Here is a 20,856-nt window from a genome sequence, read left to right as displayed (position 1 = left end):
CCTCAGGTTCTCATCTAAGGAAACAGGGAGGCAACAGGGATTATCCATTTAACCACACTCTTCCGCACTCTCTCATCCTGCCCCCGCCCCTACCCTAAAACGCAAATTGTTATTCAGCTTAATTTTTTTTTAAATACAATACAAGGGCTGTGGGAGACTGTTTCGGTGGGGGGGGGGGGGGGCGTGTTGCGTTCGCCAATCCCACTGGAAGCAATTTCATACCCAGCTAATTTGAATTTGCCAGTTTCTTTTTGATCTCTGGCATTAGTTGTATTCCATTAACTCTCCTCCCCTCATATTTTTCAATTACAGGTATGGCTCAGGTGCAGGAAAGGGGGGGGGGGGGGGGGCTAAGAGAGGATGTGACAATGTGTTTCTGTTTTTATATAATATATATATATATATGGATATATTATATATATGTTCTATTAGATTTCCAAAAACACCGGTAAGTGGCCAGACACATGCTGTTAGAGCACACCCAGGAGAGCTCTGCTGTAGTCACTCTGTAATGTACATTGTGCAGCTCATCTTCCACAACTCAGACGACTGTGTGCACCAGACAACCGGATGCACCAGGACATCCTGGTACTTTTGGTGTACTGCATTTGATATCATATGAATTGGGACTCACTCAATATGTGTCTGGCATGCTGGCATGGTTGTATGGGGATTGGAATCCACTTCCAGTCTGTGTTATTTCGATTTCTTCATTGAGTTCCCCTGCAGACTAGCCACGGGGAGCGCATCGCTGCTTCAAGGCGGTTCGAGCCGAGAACGCCTTTGGTCCTTGCAAACAGGAAATGAGGTGTGTTTGTATTTTCATGTAAAGTGGCCAACTGAGGCGTGATCACGGGAGGCCACTTGAGAGCCATGTGGTGATTTTCTTCTAGTGACAGGTGTGAAGGGAGGTACGGAGAGAGCTGTCCACTTGTGATGGGATCACCCAAGACGCATGTTAATGCCAGCTGTGAACGATACACCGAACTGAGCCGGATGCGATTGTTCTGGAGTTTTCAGTCTTAGTAGTAAGGAACATTGATAATATGATTGTAGAATGTGTGCGTGTGTGTGTCTGGTATGTGTGTCAAAATGTTCCTGCTGATCAAAATGAGCCAAAACAACATCTTAAACAAGATGAAAGCAGGTATGTAATTAATCTAGGCTGACAGGAAAAGGTCTACTTGAACTACTTAAAATAAAAAACAGAAAGAAAACCAATTCCTTTCATGACCATCTTTCCATGTAAAATACAACCAAATGTTTATTGGACAATCTTGATATCCCATTATCTCTCTTTCTCTATCTCCCATCTCCCTATCCTTCTCACTCTCATTCTCAGTCCATCTTGCACCAGCTCTCGCTCTCGCTCTCTCGCTCTCGCTCTCTCGCTCTCTCTCTCTCTCTCTCTCTCTCTCTCTCTCTCTCTCTCTCTCTCTCTCTCTCTCGTCTTCTCACCCACTCTATCCTGATCAGTGCCTCGCTGTTTCTGTCTCTGTCTTTCTCTCTTCCCTTCTCAATGTTCCTGTTTTTGTCCCAGCCCTCCCTCCCTCCCTCCCTCCCTCCCTCCCTCCCTCCCTCCCTCCCTCCCTCCCTCCCTCCCTCCCTCCCTCCCTCCCTCCCTCCCTCCCTCCCTCCCTCCCTCCCTCCCTCCCTCCCTGTCTCCCTGTCTCTCTGTCTCCCTGTCTCTCTGTCTCCCTCCCTCCCTGTCTCCCTCCCTCCCTGTCTCCTTCCCTCCCTGTCTACCTGTCTCCCTCCCTGTCTCCCTCCCTGTCTCCTTCCCTGTCTCCCTCCTTCCCTCCCTCCTTCCCTCCCTGTCTCCCTCCCTGTCTCCCCCCCTGTCTCCCTCACTGTCTCCCTCCCTGTTTCCCTGTCTCCCTGTCTCCCTCCCTCCCTGTCTCGCTGTCTCCCTCCCTCCCTGTCTGGGTGTCATCCAGCGATGTGTTGAGGCTGCAGCGAGAGACTTATTGTGACACGTCTCCCAGACTAGAGAGGGCCAGCCTGCTCCTCAGTAATTTACTATAATGGGGAGCGGCAGGGGCCATGTAATCCTCTGGAAAATAGGCAGAGCAGGAAAAAAATCATGGAAAGAGGAGTGAAACAACCACAGTATCAAAGGAGGGTGGGTACAATGTGTGTGTGTGTGTGTGTGTGTTATGTGTGGACAGTTGGGGGGTGGGAGGGGGGGTAGAGATGGGTCCTTCTCATCTGTTCCAATGACGTGGGTGGAAGACAATCATTTAGGTAGGGGGGTGGGGGGGGTGGAAAGAGGGATGAGAGGAAGAGAGGGTTGGGAGTAATTTAAAAAAATAAGAGGGAGTAGATAGCCAGAGAGCGAGCGTGGGGAGACAGAGGAGAGATGGAAGAGAGAGAGAAAGAGAGAGAGAGAGAAAGAGAGAGAGAGAGAAAGAGAGAGAGAGAGAAAGAGAGAGAGAGAGAAAGAGAGAGAGAAAGAGAGAGAAAGAGAGAGAGAGAGAAAGAGAGAGAGAGAGAAAGAGAGAGAGAGAGAGAGAGAGAGAGAGAGGAAGCGACGGGGAGGGGAACGGTCCAATGAGAAGGAAGCGAGATAACCATCAGTAATTTCAGCACTCCGACGGATTTCCATTTGTTACCGGGCTTGACCAATAGAGCGTCGGGGATGTCGAAACGAAACGACTATGCGGAAAAGGAATGGGAGGGGCTGGGGGGCTGGGAGGGGGGGTAGGGTGGAGGGGGGGGGGATTTAAGAAGAGTAAGCCAGAGGAAGGAGAGGGTGGGGGAGTTGATGTAAGCTACATCCTTATTGGCTGGGATGTTTTGTGTGTGGAGGAGGGTGGGAGGGGGTGGGATGATAGGCGGCCATTTTGATTTCAAAGGAACAGTGAAGAAGAAGATGAACAACAAGAGGGCAATGGCGATCTGGCGGCTGCATCTAATGACCTAACCAGGAAGGAGCCGTATGGAGAGGATGATCCGAGGACCCGACAAAAAATCGACGGTGTATTTGACTGCTAGCAGAAGGAACATGATTGTTTTGAAGAAAATGCACAGTGCAGTACACACATGGCTGTGCTTTCTGCAAAGACTTTGCTTTTTCTGACAATGTTTATGGCAGGCTGTCATGGACTACCTCTGGAAAAAGGTTATTTCATGTAGGCAAAAATGTGTAGGCAAAATTGTGTAATTGTTTGGTGGGTTATTTGAAAGTTTTGGGTTATGCATAGTATGAAAACTTTACATTGGTTCCGTAAAAATTTTACAAATGCAACCAACCAGCATCCGATTTCCTTGTTTGATGGATTCATACAGTCTGTAGATCCATATATATATATATATATATATATATATATATATATATATATATGTTTCATATATATATGAAACAAAAAAAGCATACTGAAAAATGGTCTTCTCTTACACAGATAATCCCTATAAACTGCACCACCAAAACTGCCAGATACTCAATGAAGGGTTTAATGGCTAATATGAACTCAATGCAACCCTCCACTCTTTCTCTACATTCACAGATAAACATGAGACCAACAGGCGTAGACAGAGCAGAGAACTCCCCCCCCCCCCCCCCACTCATCCAACACATCATCCAACACAGACACAGAGAGATCCTCCCTTCCACACTTCCTGTCGGCATCCTCCGCCAGCCCCCCCATCCACTCCTCCTCTCCATGTGCAGGGGGCATAACTCCCTGAATGACAGCCCCACCCCCCTCCACCTTCGCACACACACACGCACACACACACACCCGGGACCCGCCGCTCTGCTCTTTCCCAGGAGACTTTTCATTTACTCCCCCGACATAATACGCTGTTATTGGCCATTATCTCCCCTGTCAGAGCCTGTGTTGATACCTAATGAAGGGGCCTGGGTCCCAGACGGGACCGGGGCCCTCGTCCGCCGCCCCTTCTCTATGTCTCCTGCCACCTCTCAGCTGCCTTCCTCGCTCCGCCAGGCGTTGCCGTGACAACCGTAACATTGCGAGGGGAGGAGGGGAGGGGGATAGGAGGGGAGAGGGGAGAGCTAGTCTGCTGTGGACTCAAACTCATCCGTAATTTATTGCGTCTGAACTAGAGGAGGCAGCCCCCCCCCCAAAAAAACAAAAAAAGCGACTGACTCCCTGAGTATTTTCATCCCATGAAATGTCATTCTCAGCTTTAGCACGGCTGTAGATCTGGTCTGATATTAGCATTCGGCATCGGGAGAGGCAGATTTTGTTGGGAGGGTGTCAGAGAGTGACAGTATAGCCTAATAGTGTGACATGACGCAAACATGAATACCTGCTGAACAGTAAATCATGATTGACACTGAAAAGCTCACTGCTATAAATTTGACAGGGGGAACATTGATTAAATATCCTGAAATTGTGAAGCAAAGCTACATACTCAAAAAAGGGAGAAAATATTTTCATTAAATTACAGTAGATTCTCAGTTTAAATCAGGATTCTGAATAAAAAGCTTGCAAAATTAGATTTTGGGGGGGCAGTAGAAGTACTACAAAGGTTGTAGGTCCAGTCCCTGTGTCTCTGTAAGGGATTGGTGAGGCTAACCCTATCAACAACCCCCCACGCAAGAAGCAAACGCAGGGTTTCTCTCTCTGGGCCCACGTCAAGTGAGAGAGAAAGCGAAGGAGAGAGAAAAGGGAGAGGTATTGATTGGGGTGTTTCTGGGATAGTTCTGGAGTTGAAGTTCCTGTACGGGTACCCTCTCCCAGTGGAGGACCCAACTGCAACCAGGGGGAGAGAAGGGAGGGAGGGAGGGAGGGTTTTTCTTTAAAAAAACGTATGTCAAATGTGAAAAAAAAGTGAGAAAGTCAAAAAACATCCGAGACACTAACAGAATAACAACATTGACAACCAAACAGACAACAAAGGTCAGAGACAGATACCCAAATGAACCCAAGTGGTTAGGCAATACACCCTATGAAAAGTCATATAATTGTGCTTCTGACAGCAGGAGTGATAACACCAGACTCAGACTACAATCAAAATGTTAAACTCATTTACGAAAGAGAGGGGTCATGGAGTGGAGGGGGGGGGGGGTAGATGAATACAGAATGCTTACTACGCCATCAACCCCACGTCATGTCTGAGAGAAGGTGCAGGGGGTGAACGTCGAGTTTGGAGGATTTTGCATTTTCCAGCTCAAGGAGGGTGTCGGGGGTCGATGAAGAGAAGGTCAAAGGCCATTGAGCCGTCGCCTGGACATGTGACTGGTCTGTCTTGATGTCGTCAGAGGTGGGGAAGGGGGTGGAACGCATCGCTGACACCTGTTTGGCTGACATGGTACATGACACTGTGTGTTGGGGACGGCCGATGCAGCGATGCATTGAAACGCACATGTGGATGAAAGATTGAGAACGTATGGAAGCTTGAAAGTGGATGGTTTCCGGGATGTGGATGAGGCATCAAATGCCCTTTGAAGCCGTTTGATGCAAATGTCATTGGATACACACGGTTTGCGTTTTTGTGAGTGCGCATGTGTGTCTGTCTGAGTGTAGGCATGTGCAACCTCGCATGTTACATTTCATCCTCATTTGTGTTGCACATACATTTGTGTTTCTTTGCTTGTGTGTTGTATATGTGTGTGTGAGAGAGAACTGTCAAATTGTGTGCACTTAATCCCAGATACCACAAGCCAGAAACATACTGTATGAATCTACAACCTTCTCCAGATAACTTCTCTGTCTCAGCCAAGCTCCTCATCAACATACATTTGGCCTAATGGAGTCTGTTGAGAGCAGGAGCGACATGGCGGCTTCGTAAAATGGGCGACGTTTCCAAACCACTTCAGAGAATCCCAGCAAAGTGCTGTTGAAACTCTATAGGCTGGTGTTAAACGTACGTCCGTGATGAACGTTTGTATGGGTTTTCACTGCATTTCAACTCTGGACTAGATTTCTGGACTAAATGTGTTACACCTCTTTCTCTCTCTCTCTCTCTCTCTCTCTCTCTCTCTCTCTCTCTCTCTCTCTCTCTCTCTCTCTCTCTCTTTCTCAGAAAGTCATTTGGCAAGCAGCAATAATCAATAATAATGTTATTGTAAAGTATACCTCTGTCCCACACAAGGCTTTGGTCAAAGTTACTGCCTCAAAGGCGGTTTACATGACAGTGTAGGGTGTTGCTAATAGTTAGAAATGATCTTGGAGAGGTCCAATCAAATCATGATCTCAAATAAGTGCAACACCAAAATGTACAGCAACACACACCAACACTGAGTAAATAACTGTGGTGTTGTGTAGCGTGCCGCGCCCCCACAGGAAATGGGAAACATCCATATATACTATTGTGGCTGTTAGTGTGCAGGGATCACCCCCCCAAAAAAACACTACCCTTCTGTGTGATTCTCCGTGCAACCTCACCGTTTCCCCAACAAGGATCCTGCAAAAGGGCAGCCCTGACCTCAGGCTTGACAAGACCCCGCCCCACGGCACACACATGCAGATGTGTGCTGTGTGTCTGTGCGTGTGTGCGTGCTGTGCACAGGAGGAGGGGGAAAGACAGAGACAGAATGATTTCAGAGAGCAGCAGGGGACCTCGCCCCTCTCTCTCTCTCTCTCTCTCTCTCTCTCTCACACACACACACACACACAGCCGCCCTCCCCGAGGCTAAGTGATGTTAACCCCCCCTCTCAAGGGGCCTAGACAAAAGGCCCCATAGGAGGACCAATAATCACTCCTTTTCATGAAGCCTGTGCCTACACCGTCCCCCCCCCCCCACACACACACACACACTCCATCTCCCACCTTCTGTCCCCCCTCCAGGCTCCCACCCCATCCCTTTCCCCTCGTCACTCTCTACTCTGCCGTCGTTTCTCTCAGTCTCCTGGTGCCCTCCCCCTCCTTCCTCTCTTCCCCCTCCCTCTCCCTCTCCCTCTCCCTCTCCATCTCCCTCTCCCTCTCCCTCTCCCTCTCCCTCTCCCTCTCCCTCTCCCTCTCCCTCTCCCTCTCCCTCTCCCTCTCTCTCTCTCCCTCCCTCCCTCTCCCTCTCCCTCTCCCTCTCCCTCTCCCTCTCCCTCTCCCTCTCCCTCTCCCTCTCCCTCTCCCTCTCCCTCTCCCTCTCTCTCTCTCTCTCTCTCTCTCTCTCTCTCTCTCTCTCTCTCTCTCTCTCTCTCTCCCTCCCTCCCTCCCTCCCTCCCTCCCTCCCTCCCTCCCTCCCTCCCTCCCTCCCTCCCTCCCTCCCTCCCGCCTGCCCGCCGTCCCTCTCATGTTTGCCTCTTTCCACTCTCTTTCCATCCATCCTCCTCTTCTTCCACCCCCCCCCCCTCACTCCACCCTTGCTCAGCTGATAACTCATCTAGTTTCTACTGTAGCTCCTTTCCCTTTCCTTCCATCTTTCCTTCTCCCCTGCCCTCTTTCTCTTTTACAATCCCCCACCCCTCCCTCCTCCTATCTCCACGCACACACACCTCTCTCCCTTTCCTTTTCTTCTCTCTCCCTCCTGTCCCTATGGCAGGATTGCCTTGGGGTGGATTTTCTAAATATGGGCCAAATTCACTCTGACATTTTTCTACATGATGTAGCCTGGCACTAGCCAAGTCAAAGCGCTATTCATGGAGAGCGTTCCGAACAAACGCCTACGGGAAATGGAGAGAACGTATTGTAACTTATTTTCTGATCATGCGGGAAAAAAAGGTGGGTGTTATTTAGAAACATTTGTAAATCTGGTCTTCAGATCTTTTTCTTTTTTTTCTGACTGGCCCTCAAGGGAAATATCAGGTGATAGTCAAGATGAATGTACCCAGAATGCACTTGGAACTTTGTCACAGACGTTTTCCGAGCCAACAAATCCCACGTCACTAAAGTAAGACACACGAAAACTCCACAGCCTGTGTGTTGGTTGTGTGTGTGTTGGATGGAGGAGTAAAGAGGGCGGGGCCTCAGGGGGGACGAGGAGGAGCAGCTCAGGTGTGAAGTCCCACGTGGCCCTGCCTGATTGCATGTTTCTTTACACCTCCCACCTCCACCAACTCGGATCTTTGGATCTTTCACATATTCATACCATCTCTGGCCATGACTCGCTTTCTCCAACCGTCAACCAATCCACCCTTTCCCCACTACCCTCACTGTCCTGCCTCTCAGGGTATACCCTCAAGGGAAGAGTGGCTGAAAGAAATGGGTTGGATTCGGAAACTGAACATGAGGAGAGCGAGAGAGAGGGAGTGGGCGAGAGGGTTCCAGTCAAAGATGAGAGACTCAGACGACATGCGGTTTTAGAACTGTACGGCGTGCCACAGCGTGGTGGGTATCTCTTACCGTTTGCGGTTGGGCCCCCATGGATTTATGATATGAAGTCAAGGACAACATACAGAAGCACAGTCAAAGACAAGACAGGTTTTTTCTGTCTTCAGGGAGAAGGAGGTTTCCCAGATATCCGGTTTGTGGTCCTGGCTTCAAGCGAATATAAAGGCTACATGTCACATGAAGCGATGAGTGACTTTTATGATATCTCATGACATCAACGATACCCTTAAATCCTGTGAGTTCTATATTTTGTTTCAAACTTCCCAACAAGATCGGTGAGAGTATCCCTCGATGTCTGACATAGAAAGGGGTCAGGGAGGGAGGGGTCGACAGAGAGGGGCTGGAGGGGCAGGGAGGAAGGGAGGGAGTGTGAGGGGATAAGAAGGTTGGGGGGTGGGGGGTGGGGGTGGGGGGTGGGGGGTGGGGAATGAGGCAGACAAGAAGGTTTGGGGGGCATTCGGGCAGAGAAGTAGGGAGGGAGCAAAGGGATGAGAGTGGGAGGGGCCGGGTGTGTCTCTGGGGGGCAGAGAGCTCAGGGGGATGGAGAGAGAGAGAGAGAGAGACAGAGAGAGAGAGATAGAGAGAGAGAGAGAGAGAGAGAGAGAGAGAGAGAGAGAGAGAGAGAGAGAGAGAGAGAGAGAGAGAGAGAGAGGGAGAGAGAGAGAGAGAGAGAGAGAGAGAGAGGGAGGGAAGGAGGGAGGGAAGGAGGGAGGGAGGGATACAGCGAGAAAGGAGAAAGATGGAGAGTAGGGGGCGAGGAGAGAGGGTGAGGGCAGGATCTGGAGGGGGAAAGATAACGCCTCTATCTCTCCAGCCAGCCAGCCGCCGCAGCCTTGCCTGGCACCCTGACAGGCAGCAGAGATAGAGCATGGCCCCAAATGCTAATCTGCAAAACACACATGAGTGCGAGCACGCACACACACCCACACTCACACACACACACACACATGCAAAAATATGCAAAACGTGCGCACACACACACGCCCATTCACACCTACACACCAAAGGTAATACATAAGCTAATTCACCGAAATATAATCAACCCCAATGTCCACACACACAAATCTTATCGATCACTTTATTTACTCAGGCAAGGGGATTAACCTAAGTGGATATGCATGACAACTACAGTATCATGGCAACCGAAACTATCACGACAACCAAAACTAGCGGCATACTACTGAGTTTGTGTATATGTACACTCGTGTGTGCATCTGAGCGCGTGCACGGGGGTGCGTGCGTACCGCATTCGAGCGTGTGTTCTGGTACGCGTGGCTCTGTGTGGTTGGTGGCTGCGCATGCGGCCCCATTTTGTCTACACGAGCAGATGCGTGTGCGTGCGTGTATAGTGTCCACGCGTGTGCGTGCGGGTCCCACGGCGGCCGGCCGGACACAGACACCCCCTCCCACCCCCCCCCCCCACCCCCCCCAACCCCCCCACCCCCCCAAGAGACGTTATCAAGCCTGAGCATCTGCATCGTCCTGTCACATCCTTCCAGGCAACCTTTCACGCTCCCTAGACGGTACAAGCGTCTCCGTCCGGAATACGAGAGCGACCCCATTCCCCTGTCACTCCAGTCTCCAACATAGAGAGAGTCTTGGTCAGCGTCGCATTTAGTCATTTCGCAGACATTCAGACATTCAGTCTGTCTGTTCGCCTGTCTGTTCTCCATGTCGTCTTCCGTGGTTTGTGCGTTTTCAAGTCCGTTATCTTGAGGCATCTTTGGGGATTTTCCTACCGAGAGGTCTGGGGGGAATGTCAAAAGAGCTTGTGACCAGAGGCACATCCCTGATGTTTACAGGGATGCATTTGTCAAATACTGAACGACGCAGTCCAAAGAGAGCTGGCATTTATGAATCAATACTGAAAAGATGTCAGATGTGTTTGCGATGACAATGATATTGTCATTGACAGTTTTAGTATACTTCCTAGTCCTGAGTGACTTATGGTTGTCCCATTACACATCATCATTTGGAAGATGTGTAAGACATTTAGGACAGCGGGTGGCAGTAAGGCATTGATCCACCAATCACGGCGGGGTGCGAGCCACAAGATCCGCCCTAAAGCAAGCAAGCGAGCCTCTTCATTGGCTGGTGTCGGGAGACACCTATGAGGCGTCTTTGAAATATTGTACGAATGGCCTGTGTGAACCCAGAAGCAGAATCCAGCGACTTCAACTGACAGCCAAGCGGGCGTACACAAACCTCAAGCACTCAAATCCCTCTGACCCTCCCACACACACACACACACACAGGCACACACACACGTTTCACAAACGCACACCCGGGAGCGTCGTTTCGTCACCCGTCGCCTTGCACAGGCAGCCCAGCTGTAGCAAACACAGCTCCGTCCTTTTCCCAGCCACAGCAGCAGAGTAGCTGTGCTGTGAGAGCGCGGAGGGGAGCGGAGAGACGAGGAAGACAAAGGGGCGCCAGTCCACTCCTGTCCACTCCAGACGTCGTTTTCCAAACGCTTCCACCCACTCGGAGAGGGCCTGGGAAGGGTGTTACGAAAGAGCCACTCAAACTTCTCTGGTGACCGGACTTGTCCTTGTCTGCTGAACTTGTTACATCACCCCCCCCTTCTGACGATGTGAACACTGGCTCCGAGCTGGTAAGAGGTTGCGTAACGACATTCAAGTGTTCTGCGTTAGCTGGTGTTTAATGCTGTGAGTGAAGGGGGCGGTCCGAAAGCTTCAAATCCTTTTAAGAGCACATAACAAAAGACACGTTCAGCGGCCATTTGGCGGTTTCCTCCTGTGGCCCCACTGGGGGATGCACCGCTTCAGCAAAACACCAATCGCCTCGCTATCCAGGGCGCCACACTACAGATGAACAGATAGCAACTTGTTGACCTGCCAGACTGCTTCTCTTCGGCAGCTGTCGGCAGCTCCTCCAAACATCTGTCTTCCGTCTCTCACCTTTATCCCTCCCTTTCTCTCTCTCTCTTTCCCCCCCCATTAACTCGCATGCAAAAAACGCGCCCACTCATACGCCTACTGTGGCGGGGTGCACGTTGCCCCCTCGCAATCTTTCACAAATCATTTCCCCTCCAGACTGTCAGTGGCAGGAACAGAACTTGTGATATTATGAGATTTCATATAAAAAATTCCCTCCTTTCACAGAGGAGTGAACTAAAGACAGACCATCAGAAAAATAAACAGAGCAGTGATGGGGGAGACTGGGAAAGTAGCAGAATGGAGGGTGAGAGAGGCAGAGAGAGAGAGAGAGAGAGAGAGAGAGAGAGAGAGAGAGAGAGAGAGAGAGAGAGAGAGAGAGAGAGAGAAAGAGAGAGAGAGAGAGAGAGAGAGAGAGAGGGGGGGGAGGCAAGTGAAGATCATGCCTATTTCCGTGACAGGCTCATTTGCTCTTCTCGTGACAGCAGTCCTGTCGGTGCGGTGGGGGGGGGGGAGGGGGCGCTTGATGACAGTAATCGACTGAGACTGCGTGCGCGTGACGTGATCGTTTCCTCCTAAATGATAGAGGCCACCGCTGGCCTACATATGAGAGCCCTCCGTCCCGATGTGTGTGCACGCAGAGAAAGCACTCCCGCACGCGCATGCAAACACTGACACGGGCACACACAGATTTTCACACTCACACACACACATCCAATCTCACTTACGCCACCACATGTACAGAACTGTTAGCAATAACACGCATACATGAGCGAAAATACAAACACACACCATAAACTCTACCACCCCCACCACCTTTAGGGCTAGCCTAGCAGCCTGTGATTACGTTGGCCTGGGAGAGTGGGGGATGCTGGGCTGATTAGCCAGCCCGGTGTAATTGGGTTAATTTGGCCCCTTGGTACTGTGCTTGAATCAACCTCCTCACTACCCCCCACCCACCACATCCCTCCCTCCCCCCCCCAAAAAACAAAAAACAAACAGCTACAGGCAGTTTCTGGAAGATTCAGCTTTTAAAACATGAGGCAAAGAACTTTTGAGAAGGCGCCACGTGAGGAGGGAAGATGGGAGGAGTTGGAGGGGGGGACAGGGGAGAGGACCTGCTTAGAAGTATGTGACGGACAAAACACCACTTGCGAAAAGACAAAGGGCACCGCGAGGGCAAAAAAAACCTGACTCAACGCAAAATTAGGAAAGCTGATGTCGATTACCCACATTGGACCGCGGACATGAATATGGCTGTGATGTGATGGGGGGCCGGCCCCACAGGCACACGCGGAGGTTAACAGTGAGAGGATACCAGCTGATCAGCTACTGTCCTATCACGTCCTGACCGCCTCCCCCCCCCCAACCGCCTCCCCCCCAAGACTGCCTCCCCCCGAGACCGCCTCCCTCCCCAGACCGCCCCCCCTCTCAGACCGCCTCCCTCCCCTCCGCCTCCCCCCGCCAGACCGCCTCCCTCCCCTCCACCCCCACGGCACTCAGTGACGGGGAAAAGTGCTAGTGAGATCAGGAGCAGGTTGGGCAGCCAGCCCTAAGCCTCTGTTGGAGATTTGTTTTCATGTATCTGCTATAAATACCGCGGGGAGATGACTGGAGCGGTGGGGGAGGGGGGTGAGGGTGGGGGGGGGTGTTACTTCCGCTCGATGTGCCTTCCGAGGAGAGGGAGCAGGATTTGGAGGAGGTCCCGGTCTTGGCCCTGACTGGACTCCTCTTCCGCCGTATTAGCCCGCACCCAACAACACTGCCGCAGCTCATTACAGGAGCCCGTGGCGTCAGCGCTGCACCGGCCAAGACGGCATAGTGCCGTTGGGGTAGAGACGAACGAAGCCCGTCATAAGAAAGCGTTCCCAAAAAGAGCACGCACAGCTTCAGCCGCGACTCTCAGTTGGCACAAGGTCGGTGTCGCTGTTCGGGATACAAAACAGATCGCATTTGATGCGATACATTCGCGGTATGTGGATCCATAACAGTTTAGCGACGGTTCCGTCATCGCCCTCATCGTGGAATGGCAGTGCCAAGCAACGTGCCCACTCCATTGACAGTACCCCCCCGTTGGAGATACTGAGATGCGACTCTCTGAAGCACCGCCTGTGGTTTCCTCTTGTCTTCCCTCCAAAAGTAACTTCCTTCGAGAGACACTCGTGGAGGATGTCTCTGATGATGACTGCCAGTGTTTATGCAAAGCCCCCCCCACCCCTGCCTCCACCCTGCCTCCACCCAGGACAACAAGTTATGGAGGCGGGCCACCGTGCCAGCTGCACGAGCGCGGGGAGTGCCAGGGGGAGGGCGGGGAGGACGGAGAGGAAGGAGGGAAGAGAGAGAGATACGAAGAGGGGGGACTGTCAGTTTGAGAGAGAGAGAGAGAGAGAGAGCGAGAGAGAGAGAGAGAGAGAGAGATGTCAAAAGAGAGAGAGAAAGATATACTGAGAGAGAGAGAGAGAGAGAGAGAGAGAGAGAGAGATGTCGAAAGAGAGAAAGACAGATATACTGAGAGAGAGAGAGAGAGAGAGAGAGAGAGATGTCGAAAGAGAGAAAGAAAGATATACTGATAGAGAGAGAGAGAGAGAGAGAGAGAGAGAGAGAGAGAGAGAGAGAGAGAGAGAGAGAGAGAGAGAGAGAGAGAGAGAGAGAGAGAGAGAGAGAGAGAGAGAGAGAGAGATAGATAGATAGATAGATAGATAGATAGACAGACAGACAGACAGACAGACAGACAGATAGATAGATAGATAGAGAGAGAGAGAGAGAGAGAGAGAGAGAGAGAGAGAGAGAGAGAGAGACTAAAGGTCTCTGAGAGGCCTCCCAGAGAGGCAGTGCAGACCAACAGACGTCCCCCCCATCTGTCCAATCTTTGGAAGCAGTGGGTAGTGAAGGAGAGGGAGGCCTGTGTACTTCCCCTGAAGTCTTGGATATGGATCCGTGTGCGCCTCTCGAAACACAGGCCTCAGCCCACTGAGAAGACTGAAAAGGGGCATTACAATACTTCAGAGTCGAGTGGAAGGAGCCTTTAATTTGGAGTCGCAATATCCGTAACTGACAACAGCGCTCATGTCTCGCTGTGACAGTGGGTGCGTTCCCCCCAGTAAAGCCCTCCATATGTAATACTGACATGTTTTTAAAAAATCCACCCCTTTCAAAATGACTCCTGTTGCTCCGGTCGTTGTTGTTTAACTGTGCATATTATTATTTACAACGTCTCTCACATCGGAGGATTGCAAGGACATCACTGTCAAATCAAACTAAATGAACGTATCAGCTTTTCTATTAAAAGCGGGCAAACACTGTCCATCCCTGGCACCCAGGTGCTATCCATCACTGCCCCCCCCCCCGCTCCCCCTCCCCCTCCCACACATCAGCATTGTTATTGTACCCAGGAGACCTCACAACTCTCATCCCCTTAGGAAAGCTTTTACGCTGTGGAGAATTGAGACAGGGGGAAAAGATGACCTGTGTGTGTGAGTGTGAGAGTGTGTGAGAGAGAGAGAGAGAGAGAGAGAGAGAGAGAGAGAGAGAGAGAGAGAGAGAGAGAGAGAGAGAGAGAGAGACAGAGAGAGAGAGAGAGAGAGAGAGAGAGAGAGAGAGAGAGAGATGAGAAAAAAAGAGATATAACAGTGCAGTTAGATGAGTCATTTGTTTTTTGGACATGATAGAGAGCCAAAGGCAGAGAGAGATGGAGGTAGGGATGAAAGGAAGGAAGGATAGGAATGAGTGAGGAAGGAAGAAAGGAAGGAAGTAAAGAAAGAAGGAATAACAAACCAAACCAGTGACAAACAGCCTTCCAATCTTTAACCAGCACGGCCCCATTTCTAAAAGACCAAATCCCTCAGCCGCTGTGATTCAGAGGAGCACTTTTCAAACCGCCACACTGAAACCCAATCGCAGTCAACGCGCACATCAGGCTCAACCATTCACTTTGAGTGCCAGTTGCCAAGCTTCCCAGTGTCACAAAAAGCTGTGTCCCACCATGTGACACACCATGTGACACACCATGTGACACACCATGTGACACACCATGTGACACACCATGTGACACACCATGTGTCCCACCATGTGACACACCATGTGACACACCATGTGACACTGTTGAACCCCAGTTGTAAACCTCTCCCTGGGGAGTGAACAAACTTCTGCAGCAGTTTTTTTTTTTTTTTTTTGTCTCCCCCCCAAAAGGCAGGGAGCGCATCCTCCGTGGCCTATCAGCTGGGGAACAGTCCAGCTCATGTCATGGATCAATGGGATTGGACACCGGCCAGAGACAACTAAAAACACCGACTCACGCACGCTTTCTTGCTCCCCAACTATCTGAGCTCTCAAGACTCCAAGGATGCCCGCTGTCCACAGCCTGGAGCCACGGCCGCTTTGCCAGAAGGCAAGAAGGCAGGTCCACAGCTCCAGGATGACAACACAGGCTTGTGAGTAGAGGGAAACTGCCTCCAGGACATTGATCTAGGGTCAATTGTGAATTTCCGTCAAATTGGTCATGGGCTGTGGACTGCAAGAAACATCCCAATAATGATGCAGGGATGTTCAGTTCAAAGACTCAATTGGACACTTTAGCTGTCCGAAAACAGATAAGAAAAAGCAAATCCTTTTGATAGGTCCTTACGAGCCATTCAAAAATTACAGAGTGCAACCTAAATTGACAATCAAAATCGAATTGCATGTTATCAAGTGGCATTGTTTGGCTTGATGGAACCCAAATTCATCTAAACGTGATCCTGACCCCCTCACATGATTCCCATACCGTGTGGGTGTCTAATGGCAGTCCTCGTGCCGTGCAGGAGATAAGACACATTGTAATGGCAGAGTGAGGACACACAGGACAGAGTAATGGCAGCATCATACGGGCCTCCACTGACCTCTGAGGGAACTCAAGGTCAGTCACCTTCAAGAGAGCAGAACAAAGGAAGCCCAATAAATAAATAAAAATGAAGCAAGACCCGGTGAACATTAGGGCCTGTCTTATCGGATCCCATTCAGATTCAAGTCAACTCAGCAGGTTCCAATATGCAACCCTGGGACACACCGGATTCCATTACTTTTTTTGATACAAAATATAGGGATTGAGGTTTATTTTATCTCCCTCTCTCCATGTGCTGAATCAAATCATTTCAAAGCCATTCAGGGTTAAATTACATTGATTGGAATATTATGAGAATAATGTAAGTCTATCAACTCTTTGTTTGTATAACTTCATGCGAGTGTATCTGCTTTGACTCGTTCTATCTGATGGTAGGGTTAGACTGTAATCTAAGAATGGTAATAAGCTATTGGATTTCTCTCTCGCTCTTTCTCTCAATGAACAGCTTTGAAAGTTCAATTTCTCAACCAACAATACTTTCTTTGCTCAACAAGCCTGTCAGGGTTTAGAAGCGTTTATTTGAGATAAGACTATACATCTCGGAATTCAGGAATTCAGGTGCAACTTTGACAAAGGCGGTCCAGAGACCTGTACATACAACACCTGTCAGAACAGCAGCTTGGAGCACCTATCACGTTCCTTCATATTCATTGCAACAACAACAAAAAAGCGCCGGCCCTCTCCCAGCCACTTGGCGTCATGACGCGGCCTCATGTGGAGCGTTTACCATGTTGTACATGCCACACGAGGGACTTGTGTTCGCTGTTCCCCAAATCATGCTTCTGAAAAACTAATGAAGACACAAATGCCTACAGGGAAAGGTCATGAAATGATATCATGTCAGCAGTGAGAACATGCCTTATCTGGGGGGATTTGAAATGCGCGAAGGCATGGCTGTCTTCAAAAGCACTGTGTAAGGGATGACAGGAAGCTGTAGCGTTCAAGGGTTCGAAATCCAGAGCCAAGTGTCAAACTGTGCTCCACGGTGGAGGTACAAACACGGGTTTTTGGAATCAAAATGTGTTCACGGTAATCCAAGGGTTCGTTTTCTGCGACGCTCCCGGGTGAGATGTAAAATAATTGCAAATCTAACGTGAAGAGGAACTGTGGAGTGATAATGAATCGGTTTCTTAAGAGCACATCAAAGCCTTTGCAATTTGATTTTTTTTTTACTGTAGGGAGTCTTTTTAACAAACACACACACACCTAATACATTTCAACGCATCATTTACTATTTTTTATAAGGGATCATCAATCATTTTTCTGCATAAAGTGCAATAATAAAGAAATTAATAAAAAGCCAGACAGTCAGCGATACTGCGGACCTGCCCAGTTGGGTCTTTATTCTTTATCGCCAGTCCCTAATCACTCATAAAAGCTAATTTCCCTCCAATGGGCCCAGCTTGACCAGGATTCAGCATTGTTGAAGCCAGTCCTGGGAAAGCCATTAAAAGCCTATTAAAAGAGCATTTGCTTGCTTCTACACACGAACACACCAATGGCCACTGACCAATCGACACACAAGTGCACATACTCACTGCACACCATGCCAACACACAGACACATGTATACACACGTATACACACACACACACACAAAGAAGGGCAATGAAATGGCTATTATGGATAAGGCAGCCTTTAAATACATGAGTTATCTATCACTGAGGAGGCTTGTGACGAAAAGTGTTTTCACTGAGCCTTTCCTACCACGCAGGTGCAACTCATACAGGTACACACTCACGCGTTCGCACACACACACACGTGCACACACACACACACACACACGTGCACACACACACACACACACACACAAAGAAGGGCAATGAAATGGCTATTATGGATAAGGCAGCCTTTAAATACATGAGTTATCTATCACTGAGGAGGCTTGTGACGAAAAGTGTTTTCACTGAGCCTTTCCTACCACGCAGGTGCAACTCATACAGGTACACACTCACGCGTTCGCACACACACACACGTGCACACACACACACACACACACACACACACACACACGAGCCATGGCTTTGAAAACCACCTATTGTCTCGGGGGCAAAGAAAAGTTTCGACTTGAGGTTTGAATTTGGAATTACGGGTGTTTAATGAAGTATTATTCGGTTATTCAAAGAACCGAAACTCACCACTCAAACAAAGTGAAGATGGATATAGGGATGCAGATCACCGAGGTCTTCTATCCCAGACTCACCAGAGGGGTGACAGAACGGGAATGGGGAGATGGAAAAGCCAGAGGGCTGCGAGATGCAGGTAATGACAGGTGAGGGGGTGAAAGGGTGAGGGGGGAGAGAGAGAGAAATGGAGGGGAGAAGGGAGGAGCGTAAGAACTAGAGAGAGAGACACAGCAGGAGAACCAGAAAGGAGGAGTGACACCGAGAGAGAGAGAGAGAGAGAGAGAGAGAGAGGTAGAGAGGTAGAGAGAGAGAGAGAGAGAGAGAGAGAGAGAGAGAGAGAGGTAGAGAGAGAGAGAGAGAGAGAGAGAGAGAGAGAGAGAGAGAGAGAGAGAGAGAGGTAGAGAGAAAGAGAGAGAGAGAGAGAGAGAAAGAAAGGAAGGAAAAGGCAAGGAAAGAGAGGGTGCAAGCTGGGCCCCCAGTCTGGGAAAGATGAATGACGGAGTCTAAATGAAATGTCACTCTCAGTAATGGGAAAAGGCCCCAGCCAGAAAGCAGGTCACTTAAATTGCAAAAGATATACTTAAGCAGTTCTGCCTCAGGCACAGTGCGCTTGACAAAACTGTTAACATTAGCTTCCAAAATAAAAAGAGGGTTTTGGGGGGGGGGAGGGGCAAAATAAGAAATGCATAGCTTTTTCCTACGTGCCCCCTGCAACCTTGGCGTTATCACAGAGACCCGTATCATCTTGGGTGGAATGAGCTTGACTGCTCCCCCCCCCCCACACACACACACACACACACACACTTCACATTCCCAGGTGCATGCACACACACACACACTCTCTCGGATGATTCAGAGATCCTTTAATAATGCTGCAATCATGACCAGTATCAGAATCATCTAACTGCTATGGTGTCGTCGGCCCCTCGGATAAAAATACAGCCCCAAAGCAAACATACTATACAGACATCCCTTTGATATACACACACAAAGCCTCCAGGACAAACACATAGGGGTGTGGTGTGGGGGTGTGGGGGTGTGGGGGGTGTGGGGGTGTGGGTGGTGTGGGGGGTGTGGGGGTGTGGGGGGTGTGGGGGGTGTGGGGGTGTGGGGGGTGTGGGGGGTGTGGGGGTGTGGGGGGTGTGGGGGGTGTGGGGGTGTGGGGGGTGTGGGGGGTGTGGGGGTGTGGGGGGTGTGGGGGGTGTGGGGGTGTGGGGGTGTGTGGGGGGTGTGGGGGTGTGGGGGTGTGGGGGTGTGGGGGGTGTGGGGGGTGTGGGGGTGTGGGGGGTGTGGGGGGTGTGGGGGTGTGGGGGGTGTGGGGGGTGTGGGGGGTGTGGGGGTGTGGGGGGGGTGGGGGGTGTGGGGGTGTGGGGGTGTGGGGGTGTGGGGGGTGTGGGGGTGTGCACTTCCTTTTAATTAAGATAACCGACACATTACATTGGCAGGCGCCTAATCTCCAGTCTGTTTCCCTCGGGGGGGGGGTCTCTCCATCTTGTCATAAAGATTCTACAGTTTAATCGTTCCTCGATCTGGGCTGTGTTTCACTCTCCCTCAAGCATGTTATCTCTCTTTCTCCCTCCTTCTCTTTCTCTCCTCCCCCCCCCCCTCTCTGTCTCTCTCTCTCTCTCTCTCTCCCTCTCTCTCTGTCTCTCTCTCCCTCCCTTTAGAAGGCTGTCCTGGGGAGCGTTCCATCACTGAAATGTTCCTCGTGGTTTGAGGCCATCTTCACTGGATGACTCACAGGAGCTTGAGGTGCTTTGCATATGGGGGGGGGGGGGGGGGGGGGGTAGCAATCCTAACATTTGTAGGAACGCTTAAAGTTGTTATAACACAGGGGAGGGTGTTAACCACCTGGAAGAAACTCCCTTCCCGAGGTGTTTCGGCTAAACACATTTGTGTTAGACATAATATTGGTTGGAAAGAAAAGGTCGTACTGGCATAATCAAGCCAAACTTGTCAAAACGCTTCAGCTAATTGTTATGGACACTTCTAGATGGTGTTTTGGGTCTCTCTGGTATTACGACATGCCTTTACCTAGCAACATGTCTTCCACGGCGCTAATGAGCTCAAATGACTCCTAAGAATACAATCATTGTACACCATACACTTACACTGCGGCCATTACCATGTTTTATAATTACTTTCAGGCAGGCATCGTTGACAAAGTGTTGGCTGAGCAGCGTCGCCACAATCTCATTTTCCAAACAAGTATCCCTTAGCTCGACGCTACAAAAGGAACCACACAATACGCTCTTCCCCGGTGCCCTGGTCCACTAACTACCACAGATAATTACCCCGCACATGACACCTGCGCCTCGTTGAAGGTTTCATATAGTCGAAAGGCCCGTCCAGGTGTCAGAGAGGGCGTTGGAGGAGTGCTTTTAGCCCCCGCAAGACATAAAGTCCGTTGAGCACCCGTCGTGCAGAATGACACGAGGGATTCTCTGTGTGCTATGGACAAGGGGCGGGTCCTCCTCATGCCTTATTTAAAAATGACAGCCCGAAAACAGACACAGTAATGCTAAAAGACTTGGGGGGGGGGGGAAGGGGGAAACAATCGGGGCCACGGGTGAAGATAGGACAATGTGACTGTTTCATTTTTAATGATGAAAGAAATGTTGATTAATGATCGTGACTGAAATAAAGCTCTGGCCACTCAAGCTCGGTACCAATTATTTCAATTTCTCCTCGGATAAACCAACCAGCCCACACACACGCCC

General features: G+C 50.2%; 1 protein-coding gene across 9 annotated transcripts in view; it reads right to left on the bottom strand.

Moving 5' to 3' along the window:
* The window catches only part of nrxn3a (neurexin 3a), a 216,988-nt gene that overhangs the window by 175,966 nt on the left and 20,166 nt on the right, over nt 1-20,856 (bottom strand). For 2 of the 9 annotated variants that reach the window (XM_084674722.1, XM_084674729.1), the window contains 2 exons: nt 20,386-20,401; nt 1,988-2,019 (listed from right to left, as the gene is read on the bottom strand). The exons of 6 other annotated variants lie outside the window; for them this stretch is intronic. In XM_084674722.1, the coding sequence (XP_084530848.1) occupies nt 1,988-2,019; nt 20,386-20,401 (48 nt within the window). Of the gene's footprint in view, nt 1-1,987; nt 2,020-11,156; nt 11,169-20,385; nt 20,402-20,856 lie in introns of all 9 variants that reach the window. One more of the 9 variants, XM_084674745.1, reaches the window with a different exon arrangement.

This window comes from Hypomesus nipponensis, chromosome 3 (genome assembly GCF_054491055.1).
Source record: "Hypomesus nipponensis isolate SF chromosome 3, ASM5449105v1, whole genome shotgun sequence".
NCBI lineage: Eukaryota > Metazoa > Chordata > Actinopteri > Osmeriformes > Osmeridae > Hypomesus > Hypomesus nipponensis.
This window is presented reverse-complemented; position numbering and strand designations above follow the sequence as displayed.